This window comes from Corythoichthys intestinalis, chromosome 1, assembly GCF_030265065.1.
Source record: "Corythoichthys intestinalis isolate RoL2023-P3 chromosome 1, ASM3026506v1, whole genome shotgun sequence".
Classification (NCBI taxonomy): Eukaryota; Metazoa; Chordata; class Actinopteri; order Syngnathiformes; family Syngnathidae; genus Corythoichthys; species Corythoichthys intestinalis.
In genome coordinates this window covers 45,801,107-45,824,446 of record NC_080395.1, presented here as the reverse complement: position 1 = coordinate 45,824,446, position 23,340 = coordinate 45,801,107, and the positions used below count along the sequence as shown (strand labels likewise).

At 41.0% G+C, this 23,340-nt stretch overlaps 2 protein-coding genes across 2 annotated transcripts in view; one reads left to right on the top strand and one right to left on the bottom strand.

The window, feature by feature from the left end:
* Positions 1-3,590: 3,590 nt before the first annotated feature.
* dkk3a (dickkopf WNT signaling pathway inhibitor 3a) lies at positions 3,591-8,272 on the top strand. The gene is made up of 6 exons (XM_057856427.1): positions 3,591-3,850; positions 3,912-3,968; positions 5,801-5,893; positions 5,957-6,101; positions 6,965-7,100; positions 7,967-8,272. The coding sequence occupies exons 1-6, from the start codon at positions 3,650-3,652 to the stop codon at positions 8,052-8,054; spliced, it is 720 nt and encodes a 239-aa protein (XP_057712410.1). The 5' UTR covers positions 3,591-3,649; the 3' UTR covers positions 8,055-8,272.
* Positions 7,895-23,340, bottom strand: part of usp47 (ubiquitin specific peptidase 47) — a 46,638-nt gene continuing 31,192 nt past the window's right edge. The window contains exons 15-28 of the mRNA XM_057855362.1: positions 23,060-23,172; positions 22,891-22,992; positions 22,611-22,818; positions 22,404-22,519; positions 21,653-21,772; positions 18,914-19,718; positions 15,402-15,577; positions 15,251-15,331; positions 15,064-15,179; positions 14,861-14,979; positions 12,702-12,832; positions 12,583-12,630; positions 12,364-12,494; positions 7,895-9,982 (exon numbers count right to left, since the gene is read on the bottom strand). Coding sequence (XP_057711345.1) covers positions 9,808-9,982; positions 12,364-12,494; positions 12,583-12,630; positions 12,702-12,832; positions 14,861-14,979; positions 15,064-15,179; positions 15,251-15,331; positions 15,402-15,577; positions 18,914-19,718; positions 21,653-21,772; positions 22,404-22,519; positions 22,611-22,818; positions 22,891-22,992; positions 23,060-23,172 — 2,441 coding nt within the window. The 3' untranslated portion in view covers positions 7,895-9,807. The remainder of the gene's footprint in view (positions 9,983-12,363; positions 12,495-12,582; positions 12,631-12,701; positions 12,833-14,860; positions 14,980-15,063; positions 15,180-15,250; positions 15,332-15,401; positions 15,578-18,913; positions 19,719-21,652; positions 21,773-22,403; positions 22,520-22,610; positions 22,819-22,890; positions 22,993-23,059; positions 23,173-23,340) is intronic.

The following is a 23,340-nucleotide window of genomic DNA, read 5'->3' as shown; positions in this document are numbered from 1 at the left end:
AATAAATAACTTGATGATCCTGTACAATCAAGTACAGTGGCTATAAAAAGTCTCAACACCCCTGATAGACAAAAAATCCCTCTGAGAGGTTTTTCCATTATTTTGGTAATAGGAGCATATGCACTACTGAAAATCAGTTCCAATTAAAAAAACTGCAGCTGCTGTTTGTTTAACTTTCTTTGTCATATTGTTGAGATTCACAATGGACGATGATTGACTAACTCTGGCTCTGGTGCCACAAGTGGTTCGCGAAATAATCATTGCCTAAGTAGCAAGTCAGTTGTATTAAACTTTTTAGTATAATAAAGTTGCAAAAATGTAAATTAAAAATATTGCTTTAAGATACATATCTAATTGCACCCAGTGAATCCCATCAGACGTGTGATAGTCCTGCAGACAAGTGGAAATGCTGCACAGGGCGTGCCCTAGGGTCTTGACCCCTCGCCAGCCAATTAGGGGGGTGAGCCAGCGCAGCCCATCCCTCCTCCCGTAGCTCCAGCAAGGGGCCCGCTATCATCCCTCTGGGATCCAGGGTGATCCCCCGGACCATCCATGCCCCCATTAACTGGCTTTCAGGGAAGGGATGAGGGGATGCGCCACCACCCCCCACGTTCGTCCCCACCACCACCGGCACACCCAGCCCACCAGCCACCGCTGCAACCCCCCAACAGACACGGTACACCCCGGGACCTCCACAGCCCACTAGGCCCGGGGGCTGGACAGGGTCCCCACCAGGAGTGAGTGACACCCTGCTGACCCACCGGCACTCGGCCAGCGAGCCGTGCCGGAGCCCAAGGATATCCGGGCAGGAAAGAGAAAAGGCGGAAGCCAGAGAATGCTGAGAAGCCGCCACAGGGCGACAAAGGACCTGAGCCTAGCCCCCCCCCCCTTACCCGCAACCGGCAGCCAAGCGAAGAGGAGGCTGCGCCCCAGTAGCCACACCATAGAGAAAAAGTGTGGGACCCATCTACCGCCCTATTACTGTGGCTGCAAGGTCCCCGAAAGGAAGCCATTACCCAGCACCTTTGAGGGATTGTGTGGGTTGGGTAGTGCAGAGTATCATTAAAATAGGACAGCCCGGCTGACGGCAGGGAGACCGCCGCATGCAAGTTCTTCGCAGCCTCACTTCCCACCGCCCCTCTCTGAAGCCCCCCCTTGGAGTATAATGTTTGGTGCGTTAAAGAGGTGCAGGAATGGCAGGGCATGCGGGGGGGAGGCAACTGTCACCCTCCCCCCCACAAAGCGGTCGGTGCCGCCCCAAAACCTTGGTGTATGATGCATTAAAACCCACCCCATTTGAGATTGCCGAACTCATCCGGAAATCCAGTCCATACAGTCCATTCACCTGCTATCTGGACCCCATGCCCACACAACTAGTTAAACTCTGCTCACCCTCCCTGGTCCCGCTCAACTCTGCAATCATCCACTCATCCCTCACCTCTGGAATTGTACCCGCTTCTTTCAAAACTGCAGCCGTCACGCCAATCCTCAAGAAACCTGGTGCCGACCACTCCGACTTCAATAACTCCCGCCCCATATCCAACCTCCCTTTCATCTCCAAAATCCTCGAAAGAACCTCCCAACTGAACTCTCACCTATCCCAGAATAACCTTTATGAACAGTTTCAATCTGGTTTCCGCCCACTACACAGCACTGAAACAGCACTCATTAAAATAACCAAAGACCTCCTCATGGCAGCTGATTCTGGCCTGCTCTCCGTCCTCATCCTCCTAGACCTATCTGCAGCCTTTGATACAATTAGTCACACCACACTCCTCCACCGGCTTTCCACTACTGGTATCACCCGCACCCCGTTGAACTGGTTTTCTTCCTATCTTTCTGAGCGCAGCCAATATATCCAACTAAAGTCATTTAAATCCACACCCTACCATGTTACCTCCGGTTTGCCTCAGGGCTCTGTCTTGGGGCCCTTACTCTTCATCATATACCTACTTCCCCTTGGCAATATTTTTCATAAATTCAACATCCACTTTCATTGCTATGCCGACGACACCCAACTCTGCTGCACTCCTCCTCTCTCCCGCCCTCATCTCTGACTGACTGTATCACTGAAATAAAAATCTGGTTTACCCACAATTTCCTAAAACTTAACAGTAATAAAACGGAGGTGCTCCTCATTGGCTCTAAATTCACCATCTCGAAAAACCATTACATATCCATTACCATTGACAACTCCACTGTTTCACCCTCCCCCCAAGTCAAGAGCCTAGGAGTAATCATCGACAACACACTTTCCTTTCAATCACACATCAATAACATTACCCGGATTGCCCACTTTCACCTACGCACCATTAATCGCCTCCGCCCTTCCCTCACCCCACATTCTGCTGCAATCCTGGTTCACAGCCTTGTCACTTCCTACCTGGACTACTGCAACTCCCTCCTCTTCGGCCTCCCTCGTAAAACTCTCCATAAACTCCAACAGGTCCAGAATTCAGCTGCCCGCATCATAACCTGTACCCCGTCCATCCACCACATCACTCCAGTCCTCCAACAGCTTCACTGGCTCCCGGTCCACTTTCGAATACAGTTCAACGTTCTCCTCCTCACATTCAAGGCCATCCATAACCTCTCCCCTCCATACCTGTCCGATCTCATTCATGTTACTACTCCCTCCTGTGCCCTTAGATCCTCCTCCTCCATTCAACTGTCTGTCCCCCCCGCTCGCCTCAGCACCATGGGGAGCCGAGCGTTCAGCCGACCTCAGGAACACAGATTCCCTCCCCCTTTTTCAAACAAAACTCAAAATCACCTGTTTAGACTAGCCTATACACAATAATCACATAGTTCTGGTCTTTTTAACTGCCCCTATATCTCTTTTAGTATTTTAAATTTCCTTATACATTATATACTTTCACTTTCTCACTTTTAATATTTTTAAATGATTGTACGGCGACCTTGAGTGCCAGAAAGGCGCCTTTAAATAAAATGTAATATTATTATTATTATTATTATTATTAAAATCAAGAGGGAGCCTGCCCGGGACTGTACAGCCCCATTCCAATTCTCCATGTAGACATAAATCCCCCAACACCTCCTCGACCCCCAGGAACCCACCCCGCATGCCCGAACGGGCGCCTCACCATGCGCAGGAGACCAGGGAACAACAAACATCCAGCAGGGGACAACAAGCCCCATCGCAGATCCCACAGGCCCCATGAAGGCCCGCCAATGACCCCGCCGATAGAAGGGCAGCGGCAGCCACCGCAGGCACGGAGGGGCGGGCGGAGCCGGAGACAGGCGCAAGGGATTGAGGCAAAGGCCGAGAGGGGCGCGCGGTATGGTACCGGAGAGCCCCCCCCCCCCCCCCCCCCCCCCCCCCCCCCCCCCCCCCCCCCCCAGCACCCAGTGCAAGGAGACGCAGCCCAGGCCAGGCCTACCCTGGGCAGCACTGTGCCCACCGCCCCCACACCATTTACATTTTAAAAAAATATTTACATTCATGACATTTTGATTGAATTCTACATTGTACTTAGTTTTATTCAGTGTTGCTGTATTGCCGTATTCATCTTCAAACTGCACACTGCGCAGGAAGAGCTCAGGGAAGCATTTCAACGCAGTGTCATGTGACGCAGTGCCCTCCTCCTCTTCTTCCTACTGGTCCTCCTAGTGCAGCAACCTCAAAGTGATGATGAAGTTGCTACCTAGCCCAAACATGCAAGCTATCCTGCTGCTTTTGACTCTTCTGACGCCCTGCAATGGCATCCTGCCTGAGTTAGTGCACCCAGGAATTCACCTCATCCTTGACAATTCCTTGCAAGAGGAGGAGCGCGCCGTGGCGCAAGTGGAGCAGCTGGCCGAGGACGAGCAGCTGAATCCCGAGCATCAAGTAAGGAGAACGTGACACAGCATTCTTTTTCAAGTGGATTTCAATATGTACTTCCGCACAGGCGACGAATATTTCTACAACAACTGCGCCTACCGAGCTGGACAATCATGTTGACACTGTGAGTACTTCATGTTCACCTAATGAGATTCAATAAAAGCTTTTCAGTGCCAGTGACAACGATAGACGTCCAATCATTTGGCTCTTTTCGTCCTTTTGTTGCGAATTAAATGGGTTTGTCACTAGTAGACATAGAAGTTGGAGGCTGTCAGCGAATGTTTAACCCTTTATAGAGCAAGTGAATATTTTTGGTCATTTAAAATAAAAATTTAAATAACACCAATTATATACATGCAACTATTTAGCATTATCATATTACTAATTTATTTTTAGAACTATAAATACGTAATCTAGAAATAGATACAATTTTAGTGAAAAACAATTATTAAAATTAAAATGAATAAAAAAAAAAGAAATTAACTATTTACGGCCCCAAGTAACACTCTGAAGTAGATTTTCTTTCATCGTATTTAACCGTTTCTTGCCAAATGTATCACATTTTATACACTTAGAATTTCATGATTTTGAGACTAATTCAGAGTTTTGAAATATCTTTCCTTAAAAAAAATGGATGCAAGTCAACTCATGAATCTGCTGGTTCCATGAGAAAAAAAAAACAGGATTTAGCAAGGGTTATAGATATCACAGCGCTTATTACACATTCTAATTTTTTTATTTTTACAATTTAGAAAAAAAGGTTTCAATAAGACCTTATTTTTCAAAATTTGTGATTCTCTGACAATTGCTTCATATTGCAGGCACTAAAGGGTTAACTCATTTCCTATGTAAGTAGTCGATAGCATATGCCACTGACTGTGCGATACAGTGGTATGAAAAAGTATCTGAACCTTTTGGAATTTCTCACATTTCTGCATAAAATCCCTATCAAATGTGAACTGATCTTTGACAAAATCACATAGGTGAAAAAACAGTGTCTGCTTTAACTAAAACCACCCAAACATTTATCGGTATACATATTTTAATGAGGCTAGTATGTAAACAATGACAGATGGGGGGAAAATAAGTAAGTGAACCATCACATTTAATATTTTGTGCCCCCACCCCCCTTTGACAGCAGTAACTTCAACCAGACGCTTTTTGTAGCTGCAGATCAGTCTGGCACATCGATCAGGACTAATCTTGGCCCTTTTTTTTTTTTTTTTTTTTTTTTAACAAAACCGCTGTAGTTCAGTAAGATTCCTGGGATGTCTGGAATGAATCACTGTCTTTAGGTCACGCCACAGCATCTCAATGGGGTTCAAGTCTGGCCTTTGACTTGCCACTCCAGAACGTGTATTTTGTTCCTCTGAAACCATTCTGAAGTTCATTGACTTCTGTGTTTTGGATCATTGTCTTGTTGCAGCATCCATCCTCTTTTTAGCATCAACTGTCTGACAGACGGCCTCAGGTTTTCCTGCAAAAGATACTTATAAACTTTTGAATTCATTGTTCCATTAATGATTGCAAGTTGTCCAGGCCCTGAGGTAGCAAAACAGCCCCAAATCATGATGGTCCTTCCACCATGCTTCACGGTGAGGATGAGGTGTTGATGTTTGTGAGCCGTTCCATTTTTCCTCCACACACGGCATTGTGTGTTACCCCAAAACAATTCAACTTTGGTTTCATCACTCCACAAAATATTTTGCCAAAACGTCTGTGGAGTGTCCAAGAGCCTTTTTGCAAACACGAACCAAGTAAAAATGGTAAAAATGTTTTTTTTTTTTTTTGCATAGCATACAAATAATGACAGAAGGGAGAAAAATAAGTAAGTTCAGATGCTTTTTCAGACCACTGTACGTCCAATTCATTTTGACTGAAAGGGGCGATGAAAAGGTCAAATGTGCGTGTTTGTGTGTGTTTAGTCGCGACATAACCAACCGTTGCATGTTTTAGGGCTGTGTCACCACTGAGGATTGTGGAAAGGAACGATACTGTCTGCACCAGAAGCACAAATCGAGTTGTCAACCTTGCAAAGGCATTGACGTGGTGAGTAAACTGACTGAAAATTTCAGCAGACATGATATTCATATTACTTGTGTGTCGTTGCAGTCGTGCACTGAGGACAAGGAGTGCTGCAGTGTCCACTTGTGCGTTTGGGGTCAGTGCAGACCAAATGCAACGAAAGGACAAGCTGGAAGCACGTGTCGCCATCAGACGCACTGCAGTCCTGACCTCTGCTGTGCCTTCCATGCAGGTGACGCTCAGAGTTCACACACAATTAAAGAGTGCGCTAATAAACCCTACAGAAATGTAAAAAGTAAAACACATCAGAAATGTTCTTTCACTTAATGAAATAACAATTACTTTCAGGCAGTGGCGTGCACAGACAATTTGGGAGGGCATGTGCTCAGAGGGGGAAAAGGGCACCTTTTGCAGTGAATGTAATTGCCAGTCCGGCTGCCTTGTTCAGAACAATGTGAATTAATAAAAGAAAAAACATTGCAGATTTATTATGTAATTACATATGTTTTTTAATATATCCAAATAAATAGCAACCTATTCCAAACTAGCAAGTCAACAAAGCACTTTAGTTTTTTTCTTATTCTTTCCATTCAAGGCATGTTACTACTTCAAGAGACGAATAGTTAAGCAACTGAGGTTTAAGAGGGCACATACACATACACATTATTTGTTACCTCGGCGTAGGGGCTGCAGGCAGGGGCGAGGAGAGTGCGTGGATGGAAGCTAGCGATTGTACTGTGATGCGGCGTGTTTCCACGTTTGAAAGACAGAGGGCACTGTCAAAGTGATTATGGCTGCGGCACTTGAGGGCACGCACATTACTAAAATAATAATGATCAAGACAAACCTTGATAAGGGCACTTGCTCGGCTAAGAGGACAAAGGCCAGTGCTTGAGCACCACCTGGCATCTATGTGTGCGCGCCAGTTGCTGGCATTGCTACTGAACTCTGCAATTTAGTGATGAAACACTTTCAGTTGTGTGCATGAGTATATATGAAGTTCCCATATATATATATATATATATATATATATATATATATATATATATATATATAAAAGTATTCATGTCGTTATATTAATACTTTTGTGTTCAGCCCTGCACTTCCCAGTCTGCTCCGCTAAGCCAATTGAACGTGAGCGCTGTTTTCCTGCGTCCAACCACCTGACAGAGGATGGTGTGCCCACAAAACATTGTCCTTGTGCTGGGGACCTCCATTGCCAGCACCTGGGGTGAGCAACCGTAACAGGCGCATGTGTCAAACTCAAGGCTATTACATTTAGCAAAGATGCAAAAAAACTGTGAAGTAATAAAAGTCTTGTGAGCATCTGATCCGGACTGTAAATGTGTCAAGTTTAGATTTTTTTCCCTTTTTCCTCTCCCCAAAGAGTATTCTGATTTGCTGTCATAGATTAAAATATTCGTGGACTTTAACCCTTTCAGGCCCAGTGATCATTACAGTGATCAGAGAGTATGTATTTTGCTAGTTAGTGGAAGAGGGGAGGAATTGATATCGAAAACAGTTGACGGTAATAAACGCCCAGTCCATTTCAACTGGGAGGGGCTGGAAGCAATCAAATGATAGCTTCCATTAATCAAATGATAGCTTCCAGCCCCACCCAATTAAAACAGATTGGACATTTATGATCATCAATGGCCACCAAAACTTAAGCTTTCTCTATCTTAGGTCAAAGGAGAAAAAAAAAATACTGTGCAAAATAAGCATGGGCTACACTACTTTCAATTGCATATATATTTTCATCTTTTTCAAATTTTATTTTAAAGTTATGATTTTTAAATGTATATTTTGATTTTTTTTAATTTAAATTACTACTAAATTCCCAAACTGGATCCTTCAATTCATTCATTTTATTATTCAATTATTTTATTGCCCATCACTAAATATGTGTAGGCAACACTAATAGTACAATTGGATGTCAAATGGAGGGCCGCAAAATATTGTCACACGGGCTGCATGTATTAAACAAACACATAATTTGTGCATGATTTGCCTTGTCACCTATTTGATTAATTACTGCATGTACGCACTAATTTTGACTCTCGCATTTTCAATTCTCACGTTTCTTTCCGCTGGCAGGCGAGGGTCCATGTGTCTGCGAGCAGTGGACTCCAGCGAAGAGGATCTGGCAGACAGCCTTTATTCAGCCATAGACTACATCCTCTAACATGTTTAACTCTTATACCTTTATTTTTCTCTTGGACCCCTCAGGAACTGTGCTTTCCTCTTTGTTTGCATACATCACAAAGCTACACAACGTGGTTTGTAAAAATAAGTGTGACTTGCTTACCAGAGGTTTCGAAGTCTGTCAACTTGAAAAAGTGTACTGCATGAATAACTCATCACTGGCCTGGCTGAACAATAAAATGTACTGCACACTGCAAATCATTTTTCAACTCAACGTAACCAGCAAAGCATATCCCAGCAGAGCAGTACAACTAGAAAAGCGGAATCATTCATGCAAATTAGTAGCCGACTTCAGTTAGGAGAGAGGATGTTTGTGTAGAACAATTACAGACCAAATTTTATTAAACACCTGTACTATTTTGTGAGAAAACATAGCTTTCAATCAAGCTATCTAAAAATGTTTGGACACTCGGGTTGAATCGTTTGAAATCGCGTTAACTCTTTAGTCATACTCGTTTGTAGATGCCAAGAGGCGTTTAATCCATTTCGACAGGGATGGCTGGCATTGGTTCGAATGCAATAATTATAAACGGGTCTATCTGCTTTTATAGTTTACTCATCTAAAAAGTAGACAGATGCTGAGATATGCTTTGGTAAAGGTTCATAAAATTCAAATAAACTTGCAAGTCATGTTATTTTTCATAAAAGAAAAACTGGTTATGAAATAAAGCATTTTAATTAACTTCTAAAATCTGAAACTATTTTCACACAGGATTTGAATCTCAAAAGAAATAAACACCAACAGAGGAAAACAAACAAACAAAAAAAATCAACAGATATTGGCATTTCTAGTGAACAGCTGGTGGCAGCTTTGAAAGCCAAACAAGCCGAGATACAGGTGATCTGGCTGACTTTCTCTACCCTCTGGAGTCCTATCAAGCAGCAGTGAGTTTAAGCGCAGATTCCACCTCGCGCTCTCGGCCGGAAAAAAAAAAAAAACACGGGAGGTCCTGTCCCCTCTCAGTATGTTGCACACAATGGACATCGATCATCGAGGGACCAGGAAATCCGAAACATGTTAACTCATTGGTTGCCATTGACAGCGATTAGACGTCCGATCCATTTGAAATGGCATGTCATTTCTTATGAGTGGCATCCAGTGAGTTAATACAGACAACAGGTAGGGGTGCGTGGCCGCGAAGAAGAATTACAACCGGGGTTAAACAAGTTACAAAATCAAGCTGCTTGTTTAGAACATCTTTACTTGATTTTATCAAGTGGAGAATTGAACGTTATCGGAACTTAGTGGAGATGTCGGATGAACAAGCTCTGATGGAGAGCAAATCTGTGACTAAACATGAACCTGCAGTAGAGCAGGAGTACAACTTGTAACATTAGAACTACAAGCTTGCATCTCCAGGACTGATTTTTGGTGGCACCTAGGCTTAATTTGATAGAATTCAAAGGAAGGTGATCAATAGTAGTTGATGAGCATTGAATAATCTCTGAGGAACTGATCCAGATGAATAAAATGAACAGAGGTGAGACATGAACGTGTACAGCATCTCCAGAGTTTCACGCTGATTTGTCCTGAACATTGATCCGTCAAGAACTTCTCGAATTCCCTTTCAAATTGACAGTACAATACAAACTAACAGTGCACAAAGGAGGTTTCCCAGTTCAGAGTGGAGGGTGAGAGCATTTAAACCTCACTCCGCTGCTTGATGTCCATGTTTTCAGAGATGCAGAGAGTCGCCAGGAGGTCCAAATGACAAAGGGCGAGGCCATGGGCCTCAGTCCTGCCCTGGATCCTTGGCTGGACCGCCGTCCAGATAGATCTTGAGGGCCTTTTCTTTCCGCGGTGAGTAGCTGACTCGATGTCCAGTCTTAAGGAGGCGACTGCTTTCCTTTTTCATGAGTTCATTGCGCTCATCTTCTGAAAGCTCCATCAGTTCCTCAGTGCTGTCCCTGGAAAATACACAATCACAATAATGATGGTCTCGGTTGACAAGTCGGGTCAAAATTGGAGGGCAATTTCAAAATATTGTAAATTTTTGCAAGAATATTACCGAATACTGAAAACGGTCGATAACATAAATTGCAATATTTCTGCAAAGACAGATCAAACGAATTTGGTAATTACTAGCTGAAGTGTATGGAGGACCAGGAGTGCAAAAATTCAATAAATAAATACACAATTCAATAAATAATTAAAAGTGTCATTAAAATGCTTTTATTTCAATATTTATTTATTTATTTCAATTTATATTTCAATTTTTATTTATTTCAATTTATATTTATTTCAAATTTTATTTCAATTTTTATTTATTTCGATTTTTATTTATTTATTTCGATTTATATTTATTTATTTCAATTTATATTTATTTATTTCGATTTTTATCTATTTCAATTTACATTTATTTCAAAATTTATTTCGCTTTTTATTTATTTATTTCAATTTGTATTCATTTATTTCAATTTTTATTTATTTATTCCAGTTTTTATTTATTTATTTCAATTTTTATTTATTTATTTCATCATTTATTTATTTATTTCACTTTTTATTTATTTCATTCTTGCACTCTTGTTCCTCTGGAGGTGCAACCATGAAATAATTTTATCTGTCACGTTTGCTCGTCAAAGTTTCTAACGTCTGATTGGTTGCTCAGCAAAGCAAGTCTTAACTAGTCGATCTCAGATAATAGATTGACACCTGAGGCATTGGCTAATTTTTATGTACACCCGATACATAGGGTGGCAGTGTAGATCCGTATAATCTGAAAAATAATTGCTCCCTCAAAATCACAAAGACGACGAAGATTAGTAGCGTGGTCAGTGTAGCAGTAGTAGGCTTTGACGCATTTCGCGTGTTGTCCAAGCAAAACATACATATGTCCAAAATGTGCCCAGAGCTGCTCAGAGAAGCAGCAAATTTAATCGAGGACACTCTGAGGAGAACTCCACCAGCAGCCCATGGTGGAGTCCAGTCTGTGGCTTCTACATCGCGCGGGCCAGCACCTTTAAACGGGCTGATGTCTGCATACGGGAAACTCTAGTATAACTCAGAAGTGGAACGGTCCTTGGATATTTACCAGATTTTATTATTATTATTATTTTTTTTTTTTTATCAAGTTTTGAAATAAGGCTAAATGACAGAAATAACTAGCAGTTTTCTAAGTAGTTTTACTCTGAACTCCGACATCATTTTTACATGATAATGATTTAGTTTGGGTCTAGGGGTGCTCCAGTGTCTCTCTAAAGTGGACCCGTTATCGAATAGGTCACCGTTTTTTCCCCCATATATTTAATAAAGGGATTTGCGCTCTGAAGCCACGTCATTGCATTCTGAAGCCAGCGCATTGCATTACCGTAATGCAAACAATAATCCAAATGAGGGGTGGCTGGTGTGACTTCGTTTTTACGAGTGGAGGCTGGCTTGACCGCAGTTCTAAACTATCGAAAACTCTTCGATCAACATCTTGATCTGACAGAGCCGAGATGATGCCAATAACGTTAATTAATTGCTGTTTTGTAGGACACGTACTCAGGGTCCAAATGTCCTGCTTCAATTTGTTCTGAGAAATCTAACATGTCCCAAGAGAGCTCATGCAAAATCTCAGATAATGCCGCCATGTTGGGAAGAAATAGGACGAAGCAATCGCTTATTACTCGATCAACTCAAACCCCGCCTAGTTCACGCCCGCCCACCGAGTTTGATGAGCCAATGACAGATAAAATTATTTCATGCGGCCACACGGGGAACAAGAGAGCAAGAATGAAATAAATAAAAAGTGAAATAAATGTTGAAATAAATAAATAAATGATGAAATAAATAAAAATTGAATGAATAAAAATTGAAATACATTTTGAAATAAATAAATATAAAATGAAATAAATAAAAATTGAAATAATAAAAATCGAAAAATTTTTGAAATAATATAAATTGAAATAAATAAAAATTGAAATAAATAAATATGGATCGAAATAAATATAAATTGAAAAAAATTAAAAATTGAAATAAATATAAATCGAAATAAATAAAAATTGAAATAAATATAAATTGAAATAAATAAATAAAAATTGAAATAAATCAATATAAATTTAAATAAATAAATAAAAATCGAAATAAATATTGAAATACATAAATAAATATTGAAATAAAAGCATTTTAATGACACTTTTAATTATTTTTTTTTATATTTATTTATTGAATTTTTCCACTCCTGGTCATCCATAGAAGTGTTCCAGGAAATGTTCCTAAAATTCAGGAACCAAAATTATCTTCCAGTTTGGGAATGACCCACATGTCTTGCGTGGATTAGGTGAAAAAGTTTTAGAATGTCTTGTACCTGTAGAAAACCACAGCCCCATCATCACAGATGTATAGAGGCCACATGTTCAATGCTGACACTTTGGGGTTCCAGTCCAAATCTTGATGGATCTCCAGCACAGAAATGTCACAAGGAAATGTTCCCCGGCCCTTTACATAACACATGCAAGCACACTCCCGTCAGAAAAAGGCACGCAGAGGAAAAGGTAACAAATTTAGAAAGAAGCACCGGACAAACCTTAGCAAACTCCAGCTTTTCAAGAGGGATATCACTCATTTCACTTAGCTGCAATGACAACAAAGAAAAAAACTCAGTTGGACAGTAGTATTAAGTAGGATGTGGAGGTCACACACAACCTTTTCCTTGAGTTCATCAACATTGCTGCTCTCCAAAATCACTTCCTGAAAGGAACCTAGCGTCATCGAGGATGCATTCCACCTCCGGGTCAGAACAGCCAGCTGTGACATCGACTTCATCTTCTCATGATCTGAAAAAGCGGTGATAATCAGATAGTTTAGTTATTTCTGGCCGAGTCGCTCAGAGCCAAGAGGGCTTCAAGGGACGGACGACACCTAGTATAAATGAACTTGTAACGTTTAACCCTTTATAACCCTTCATTTAAATACCCACTATGGAGGGGCGGAGCGGTGTTTGACAATTTTACAGTTATTGCTCTAATTTTATTTATCAAAACCCATCAATTATAATTGTTCACCCTATAACTGTAAATATATGGCATTGTCGATGAAGGGGAACCTTTTAGAAGCCAAAACAAAGAAAAGTGGTCCAGTAAGTTCTATTCAAAACCACAAGTTCAAACAAAAGGTTGAGATTTTCCAGGGTTTTCCATGTCACAAAGCTCCCTGAGCTCCCTCCTCCAACTCTGTCAATCACTTCAAGGTCTTCCTTCCCTCAAACCACACCCCCATTTTAATTTGGGTTAAAAAAAAATAATTTTTTTTCAAAGTATAATAGATTATATATATATACACACACACACGGGGGCGGCTGTGGAGCAGTTGGTAGCTCGAGTTGTCCTGGGACCGAAGGGTCAGCGGTTCGATTCCCTGCTATGACTGCCCACTGTTGAAGTGCACTGGACCCTAATTTGCCCCCAATGGGTTGGCAGCGCCATGCATGGCGGCAGCGCCTTGCATGTCAGCAGCACCATTGGTGTGTAATTGTGTGTGTGAAAGGGTAAATGTGCGTAAAGCGCTTTGGGCATTGTAAAAATGTAGATAAATGCGCGGTATAAATACTCTCCATTTACCATATACACGCACACTAGGGATGACCCCAATTCGATAACATAATCGGAAATCGGGCCGATGGAGCAATTTTTTAGAGGATCCGGATCGGGTCTTTAATTTAAAAAATATATATGGCGGGAAACACAAGACATGGCTGAAAAAGCGGTATCTGCTCTTGCACCCAATCTTTAAAATACACTGCTGTTCTTTAAACCCACAATAACTATTGTGTTTGATAGAACAATGTCTATATGCTGCCATAATTTGTCCGTTTTACCCTGGAGACCCCCGTTTACAGACGTCAGGCAACTCCTTTCGTTTCAACCAAGCCATAGAAAGAAGTAGGTAATTATATTTATTATTCGAAATGTCTGTCATTTTTAGCTTGGATTTATTAATTGATGTTAGTTAAAGAAAAAAAAAACAACTACAAAATTATTCATTCACATATTTTAAACAAATTACGTCGCAATGAAAAAAATAGTGTCCGTAAATCAGTCACGGATATCTACCTCATAACTATCGCTTACCTGTATTTTTTTGTTACGGTCTCATTTTCCCTCAATATTTTAGATGATAAATAATCGATCCAAACAAAGAAAAATTGAAGAAGGAAAAAAAACTTTTAAAAGGGTAAATATATGAAAAAGAAAATCTCGACCACTCCTTCATGTCTACGATTTCTGCATCGTGACCCTTGTTATATTACCACGTTTCACCCATAAAATCCACCAAAAATCCGGCTGTGGCCATTCACAGCGGTGTCTTGACAATCGTGATACATGCTATATGAAGTGTTTGGATCAAAAAGAGGTAAGTACGCGATAATATCTCGTTAAAATCATGGCGTGGCTCCCGGGGCACGCAATAGGGACATCACGTATACATATACACACACATTAAAAACAATGACTGCTTACGAATGCAGCCATTATGTAACGTCAGTTAATGTATATCCACGTACAAAAACAATGATACACATAGGAGCATGGGACAATTGGTAGTACGGAAACCAAAGAAAGGGGCGGGTAATTTGAGATACTCACATTTGATTGGCTAAAACAGTACCGCTACTGATAAAATGTTTCGCTACATTAAGGGGAGCCAATTCCTGGAAATACTATAGCTTTTAATTATATTTTTATCCATTTTAACAGATCAGAAAAATGAAATTTTATTTTTCTCAAATCTATAAAGCAAGATTCTTTTAGCTGGGATGAACATAATGTCTTGAGCATATTACGGTTTATTAATAAAACAATTACCACTGAGGATTTCTAGGAAAACCTCCCAGTTGGAGGAGATGCTGATGTCTTCCTCATAAACATGGTAGTCCAGAAATACTGTGCCTGGATTCTTCCATGTTTTTTTCCTGAGACGCACCCTGAGCAAAATAATATGTTTACTTGGTATGCATTACCAGCTTTTTTTCATTCTGGAGCACCAGAGATTTAGGTTGTGGGCTTACCGGTCTATGCTGAGGTCAAGCTTGCACTGTTCTTTCAACAGAGGAAGCAGTTCTTCTTTAGACTGTCTGACAGTCATGCCCTTGGCAAACACTGTGTCTACGAGAAACTTGCAGGGCTATGTAAAACACATGAAGTAAAACAATTAATTGTCAATGCAAGTTGCCACAACAGTTTTTTTCCCCTCACCTCTTGTTCATTTACTAGAAGTTGATACACTTTCACTCGGTATTCACCCTTTTTCAGGGCTCTCCCAAGCCGAATGGTTATCTGCGGGATGCAATGAAGTTCAATGTGTCACTCAAATGCAACTAGACGCAATGGATCTTTAAATTCTGACCTTGTTGTCATCAGAGAATGACGACAAAGTTTCGTTGAGCCGTATGCTCTCAAACTCCTGGTTGTTGGCATAAACCCGAAACACTTTGAACTGAGCTGAGCTGACGCCGACATAAGGCTCCAGATTGTGTTTGAATGCTGCCAGTGTTATCCTCTTGTCCACATGAATCAATAAACCTGGGGAACAGCACAGGGGAAAAACTCAACAGGAGCAGATCTTCACTTCTCTTGAAAAAAGTTATTTCATGCTTCTTTTTGTTCTATTTAAATCAAATTAAAACTTTTTGTTCTATTTAAATCAAAAAAAAATTCAGACAGATCTCAGGCCAACAGAATTTAAAAGCTTAGGTTTTGTTTGACATTCCTTATGGCCCCTCACTCTTTGCTATTCATGGCAACTTTCTTGAAAGAATCTTATTGTTTACAAACCACACACCGGAAGGATCGCTTTTACCATTAATTATGAAAAAATTGAACTGAGAGCTGGTGTTCACACAAAATCAGGGAAGATATTCTGATGGTTCCCATGAAACTCAACAAAAGCTCGTTCTGGCCAAGAGTTATAGTTTAGGTCAGGGGTTCCCAACCTATTCCACTAAGGCACACTGTGGGTGCAGGATTTCATTCTTACCAAACAAGATGACAACACTTTTTCCCCAATCTGGTGTTTTACAAGTGCAATCAGTTGATTGCAGTCAGGTGTGGCTTGTTTTAGCAGAAGCCTCATTGGTTCAACTGTCTCTGCTGGATCGGCTGGAACAAAAACCAGGACCCACAGTGTGCCTTGAGGACTGGGTTGAAAACCCCTGGTTTAGGTTATTCAAAGGCGTCAAGCACAAGACCATAACAATCATGTAGAATTTTTCACACAAAATTGGTCTTACACAAAAATACACACGGTCCCAGGCTTCAACTGGAACCGCGTGCTTTGGTCAGATGAGACCAAGATTGAGCTTTTTGGCAACAAACACTCTAAGTGGGTCTGGCGTGCCACGAAAGATGCGCATGCTGAAAAGCACCTTATACCCACTGTGAAGTATGGGGGTGGGTCAGTGATGCTGTGGGGCTGTATCGCTTCCAAAGACCCTGGGAACCTTGTTAGGGTGCATGGCATCACGAATGCTTTGAAATACCAGGACATTTTAAATCAAAATCTGTTGCCCTCTGTCCGAAAGCTGAAGATGGGTCGTCACTGGGTCTTTCAGCAAGACAATGACCCTAAACATATGGCCAAATCTACACAGAAATGGTTCACCAGATTCAAAATCAAGCTTGTGAAACATTATAGGAGAAGATTAGGTGCCGTTTTTTTTTTTTTTTTGCAAAAGGGGGTTGTACAAAGTATTAACACCAGGGGTGCTAATAATTGTGACACACATTATTTGATGTAAAATATTTTTTTCTTTATGTGGGATTGTTTTCCCCACGGAATGAATGCACTTGTATTGAAGGTTGGATTTTTCTCTTTTTTTCCATTAACATCAACATCAAAATTCCCTCAGTCCTTGATGATATGGGGCTGAATGTCCGGCAAAGACACTGGGGAGATGGCTGTGGTTAAATCTTCAATAAATGCACAAGTTTACATTGAAATTTTAGACAGCTTTCTTATCCCTTCAATTGAAAATATGTCATTTTCCGAGATGACAATGCATCATGCCACAAAGCTAAAACTGTTAAAGCATTCCTTGGAGAAAGACTCGTCCAGTCAACGCCATGGCCTGCTAATAACCCAGATCTCAACCCTATTGAAAACCTGTGGTGGAAACTGAAACAAAAGGTCCACAGCAAGGGTCTGACCTGCAGGGAGGATCTGGCAACTGCAATCAAAGAGAGTTGGCACCAAATTGATGAATACTCTTCAAGTCCATGCCTCAGAGATTGCAATCTGTCATAAAAGCCAGAGGTGGTGCTACTAAATACTAGTGATGTTTTGTTTTGTTATGTTATTTGTTTCTCATGATTCCATATTTTTTCCCTCAGAATGGATTGAATTCATATATATTTCCCTGCACTTGCTCTATAAAAGTTAGTAAAAGTAATTTCCTGACCTTTTTTTAATGTTTCTGAATGCTAAAGAGTTGCACTTTTGAACTAATTCATTATTTTTTTCAAGTTTTTATCAGAGTTTGTTAAACATGTTAAAATGTCTGTGTGATTGCTCGTCGGAGACTGGTGATTCCATATTTTTTGCAAGGAGTTTGATGGGAGAAATATAATATTACCCGGAATGAATCAGCATATTGCGTTGATTCCCTTAAGTCATTTTATAACTGTAACCTTGTTATCTTCGCCACTTTGGCGTCCTTGTGATGTAGGATTCCCTTTACCTTGTTTTCCTCGCCACTTTGACATCTTTGTGATATGTGATTACAAAACGTGTCAGACCACGTGTAACGAAACCATTGGATCTCAAATCATGTGTAACGATACCGTTGGGCAAGTGGCTCGTCACCAGAGGTAAGGGACTGACCATCTCTGATCTCACGTGATGCAACCCTATAAGAGCTGGGATTTTTCCCTCTTCAGTTAGAGTCAGCCGTGGATGTCATACGTATCGCTCGGCCTGTATTCCTCTGTAACTCTATCGGGGTGTTGGCTCTCCACCGCTTGTCAACGGTAAGAGTTTTGATTGCTTAAAGGAATATCTTGTGTGCTTTAACAGTAGCGCGGGGATCTTAGAAGTGAAGTAGCGCGGGGATCTTAGAAGTAACAATCTATATCTAGCGTTCTTGTTGTGTTTGCTTTCTTCCTTTTTCCACATTAAACATTGTATCTTTCCCAAAAGTGTGTGGGTTACTGACTTACTGCGAACCCGGAAACGAAATTTTGGAAAAGTTTTTCCCAGAGGAACTATCGACAAAGTAGGCAAAGACGATCAGTAACTGGGCATAAAACTAAGTAGACTAAAGAACTGAAGGAATGAAATCAAGGGGACCTGATTAGCTTCTTTACACGGATATTATGTTTCATTTTGCATTATGTTGGGGCAATCTTGGTACCTTGGAACTATGTTGAAGTAAAAGGGTTTGGTTAGGGTTAAGCTTCATTTAGATACAAGTGTTGCTTTGTAATCATCTTTTGATATTTAAATCCGGTTGTATTACAAAAAAATAAAACTTCCTATTACTAAATAACTCCCCAAATTGTTTTGAGTAACTTTTTTTGAGTGTCCTCAACTTATTTTATAAAGTTAATAATGTGAACTTGATTAAAGAGTTGAATTCACTTGCATTATCAAGTTTGTGGGCCATACTTAAAATGTTGATCTTTAACCGATAACAGAAAAAAAAAATCCATCAGAACGTGAAAATTCAAGTGAAATCGTACTGCCAACTTTTTTTTTTACAGTGTATAAGCCTTTTTAGGTGTAAATCACTCTCATGATTTTCCTCATTTGTTGCGGGGTTCATCGTCTCTATCCCTTGCAGCTGAACAATGGAATTATTCTATTACATTGCGATGAGCAAAGAATAGCTTCATCTAACTACATCATGAATAGAAAGTTCATACATTTTTGTGACTGGCAGGCAGAATCATCCTGGGAACAAGGTTCTGTCCTGAAGTATAAGTACTGGGCTTCCGATTTTGCCTTCCCGTTCTCGTCATACTCGCTGTCCGTCCCAGAGTCTTCCTCTGCAGTGTCCCAGGTCTCTTTCTTGCCCTCATGGGCTTTAGAGCGACGGCTACTAGTGATGCTGTGCGAGTCCAAACCATTGGCCAGCTGGATGGGACCGCTGTCCGCATTGCACAGCGTGTCACTGCTGTGACTTGAGCTCAGGATGTCGCTGTCCACCGAGCTGGTGCTGCGGTCATTGTTTACCTCAGAGTCTGAGCGCTCCTCACAACCAAAGTGGTTTTCTGGCTCAGATGAAGCACTGCCCTTGGAACCGGTTGTGCCCCCAATTCGGTTCTCGAGTTCTCTGTTGTCCGCGGCCACGCAGGCTGAATTTGAGTCCGCCTCTTGGCTCGGGGATTCAATATGTTCAAAGTCACTGGCGTCTGAGCTTTTCTGGCTGTCGCTGGTACTAGAACCTTGCTGCTGCTGCTGCTGCAGAGACAGGTTCTTTAACTTTTCTGTGCTCTCCTCAAGGATAGCCTCCACTGATTTCCTGTTGCCTTTTGATCCTTCAAAGGGCACATCTGAGTCACTGCCAACCTTTTGGCCAATAGTTCTACTGGCCAAAGTGCCAGGGGACTGTTCAGGAAGCAAGACCAGTAGTCGTATAGTATTCCCGTGGCGATCTAACAGCTTCCACAGCAGCGAGTCGGTGAAAGTGACCTGATGATCAGTTGATTCTGAACTCTCCACAAAAATCTAAATGGAATACAAAATGTAAAAGAGGTTGCGAGTCAACATTTTCTAGTGTTAGAACCCTTTTCCTATTAAACTCATTGACAGCGATAGATGAACCAGTTTTGCTGAAAAATGAGCTGCTTTTTACACTGAACAACAGTAACTGGCATACTACTGCTTAGAACATATGGGGCATCTGGGGCGCTCTGTTGTTGTTCTCAACAAAACAGCTCAACAACCCAGTCAAAATGGATTGGATGCCTGCTGGCGTCAATGGCACTAAAACATGATACAGTGGTACCTCACTAGAGCTGGGAATCTTTGGGCACCTAACGATTCGATTTTTTTTTTTTTTTTTAATGTTTTGTACATTAGTTCCAAAATTGTTAAAAAATCCTCTCAGGCTAAACCAAACTACTATTTCAGTGTCAAGTTAAAATATATCAGTAAACAAATATACAAAAATAACATTAAATAAAAAACTCCAGTCCCCATTCTGTATCAGCAGCTTTAAACTGCATTCAATTAATTTAATGTTCTGAATCAACTGTTACAGTTGTTAAAATTGCTCCCGTTATTCCATAATTTCCCTTTTGTCTACTTTTGTCAAAGTTTTAAAACTATTTTATCATTTAAAGATAGATTCAAGACAAGATTCTGCCGATTTAGGAGTATTTTAGATAAAAAGTTAATTAGGTTCGCTACAACAGAGCCTTCTAGAGAGGTCTACTGCTTTAAGATGGCGGCTGTTTACCTACGCCGGAAAGTGTCATTTCGCATCTCTGTTCAATAATACATGTTCTAACACCAACGTCCTCTGTCATTTTGCATCTAGTTCTGCATATATATGATATCTACTGTAGCCATATGTTTGTAGCAACTAGCAACTGGGCGTTGTTTGTAGCGGCTGTCAGCCACAGTCAGGTAATGATTGTTTTTTTAATCTAGCGGCATGAGTTGAACATGATATTTACTCTCGGTCCGTTCCTCATTGCGTCCCAAAGACCGCGCTGACTGTGTTTTACTTCCGCTTTACCTGGTATAATTCAATAATCGGAATTTGGATATTGGTGAATCGTTCTCGAATCTTCCACGGCCGAATCGCGAATAATCTAAAAATCGGAAATTTCGCACGACTCTATACCTCACCATACAATCGCTTTGACACAACGATCTTTTCGACATCCGACGTAAAATTTGACTCGCCATTTGTTTCTACATCCGACGACGTGCTCGAAATACGACAATTCATGACAGCGCCACCGTTTCTTTTCCCGCAAGACGGGTGCACGTCAGATTTTCTTGTGAGAGAAATCAACATTGGTTCCAAATATGTTAGTACAGGTGGTGAAAAAAGGTTAATGTGTGGCTTACCATTGAAATGAAGATGGAAATCATAGAAAAATATGAGCATTGTGTGCAAGTCCGTGTACTGGCTCGACAATACGGCCGTAGAATGTCTACGATCTCGAGAGTCCTCCTCAGACCTCCGTTCGCCAGTCTTTACAAGGTAACAATTATTATTGTGGTAACATCACCAAAAAAATTGCCAGATTCGTAATCATTTATTGCAGGACTTGTGCAACACAACATGCCTACTGTCCTCCGCAGCTAAACAAAGGGAGTGTTTTGCTCTGTGTAATCGCTATTTGCAATAGTACCAGCAGCATTTCTTAAGGATTTAGTGTAGGTTTTCAGGTTGTGGAACAAATTAATGGAATTACAATGCATTCGTAAGGGAAAATCCTGCTCAACATACGACCACTTCGACTTACAAACGAGGTCCTTGAAGAATTAATTTTGTATGTAGGGGTACCACTGTAATTCAATGCCAGCCATCCAATTAAAATGGATTTGTGGTCTATCGTTGTCAATTCGCATTGAATGATTAAACCCAACCCCCAAATACACATGACAATGTGATTTTGTAAACCGCAATCAGAATAAATACAGACCTTGTTGCTCCTGAAGAAACCTTCCGCTTTCAGTGTCTTGTTTGGGACATAGAGTAGGCGCAGGTCATTGTAGCAGCGCTCCAGAACCACGCGCATTGTTTCTGCAGATAGTCCTGTAGCCTGAATAGAGGCATACATTATACAAATGATGAATGTTTATGACTGCAATGGACAGAAAATATAACAGAAAAATTTTGTTTATTACAGGATTGAAAAAAATCACATTCATCATTTGTTTTATATAACACCTGAAAATAAGTCCTTGTCATTTGACGTTTTATGAATTTACAAATGAGAAGGGATTTCTTTTTTAGTGTGCGTCACTTGTACTTTAGCAATATCAACAACTAGCGGTCTTAAAATGACAATGTAGTCTGTACTAGATGCCGAAAATTGCACTGTGTACAGGCTATCATATATTCTAAATTTTAAAACAATATAACTAGCTATATGATAGATAGCAGCCGTGGGTACGCCGTCCATTTTTAGTTACATAGTGCTGGTGAGCTCAGTGCATGTGCAAAGCAGTAAAATGTATGGATTCTAAATTTTGCGAATAATCGCATAATTGTAAAACGGGACAAATGATCGCCATCAACCAACAAACCAACCAAATGACATTTATTCATTCAGGTGTAATATATTTAGTATTACACATATATAAACAAACACACACACACACACACACACACTCTTATGAGTACAAGTTAGCATCTGGCTAACATTGTGCATGAATGTGCTTAGTAAAAACCTGTGCAATAAGTTGCTTGAATTCAGTGATGGTCTGGTTCAGATAAGCCCGAACACTGATAGGAGGGGCGATGATTTCAGTTCTCAGATCCACAACATGAACCTTCACCATAACCTCTAGAAAACCAGCAAAACATTCCCAGCAGATTACTTCACGTTTGCCTTAGTGACTTAACGTTTTATCTTTCAGTGGTACTAGTCTTCTCACCTCCAGGTTTGTAAGGCAGGAACACTTGCTCTGGCCGCCGGGTCTCCAGCAACAAGTCGAACATGTACGAGGACTTGACACCTCCAAGCAGAAGGCCCATGGGTGTCTCTTCCTCGCCCTCGTAGGAGCGTTCCAGGTACTCGTGGAACTCATCATACTTCACAAGACGACAACAGTTCAAGGGGACCATCTCCTCCAGCTCCATCAGCTGAAATAAAATACATGACCCGGTTCATTAACGATCATCACCTTGTACCCAGTTCAGGGACTTCCAACAAACCTTGTAGGCCATTTCGGTTGCCTCCATAAGTGTTTTATCCTTATGTACTTCAAGCTTGCTTTCCACCATCATCTTCGAAGGATGCATGCAGAAAAGCTTGATCTGAAGAAAGGAATGCAGGTGATCAATAAGCAGCTACTGGATCAAGCCGGTTGATCGATTTGTATACCTTGCAAGTGTTTCGCTCGATCTCTCTTTGTCTCTTCTCTTGTTCTTCAGACTCTTTCTCCCTCTCAACCAAACTCTTTATGTGCTCTGGGAAGTCATCCACAGCTAAATACTCTGCAGACACGAAATGCATATAGTATTGATCATGCAAAGGCAATGAAGAAAGCTGGAATTATAGCATTTCTGACAAGAGCGGCATGTTACAGGCTAATAGTTTCATTCAAGAATTCTGACACTAACCCCTAAGGATCCAAAACGAATGACACTGAAATAGCTGCTATA

Coding starts and splice junctions, on each gene's coding strand:
- dkk3a (XM_057856427.1), top strand. CDS start 3,650: ATGATGAAGTTGCTACCTAGCCCAAACATGCAAGCTATCCTGCTGCTT. Junction 3,851..3,911: donor AGCTGAATCCCGAGCATCAA/GTAAGGAGAACG, acceptor ACTTCCGCACAG/GCGACGAATATTTCTACAAC. Junction 5,894..5,956: donor CTTGCAAAGGCATTGACGTG/GTGAGTAAACTG, acceptor GTGTCGTTGCAG/TCGTGCACTGAGGACAAGGA.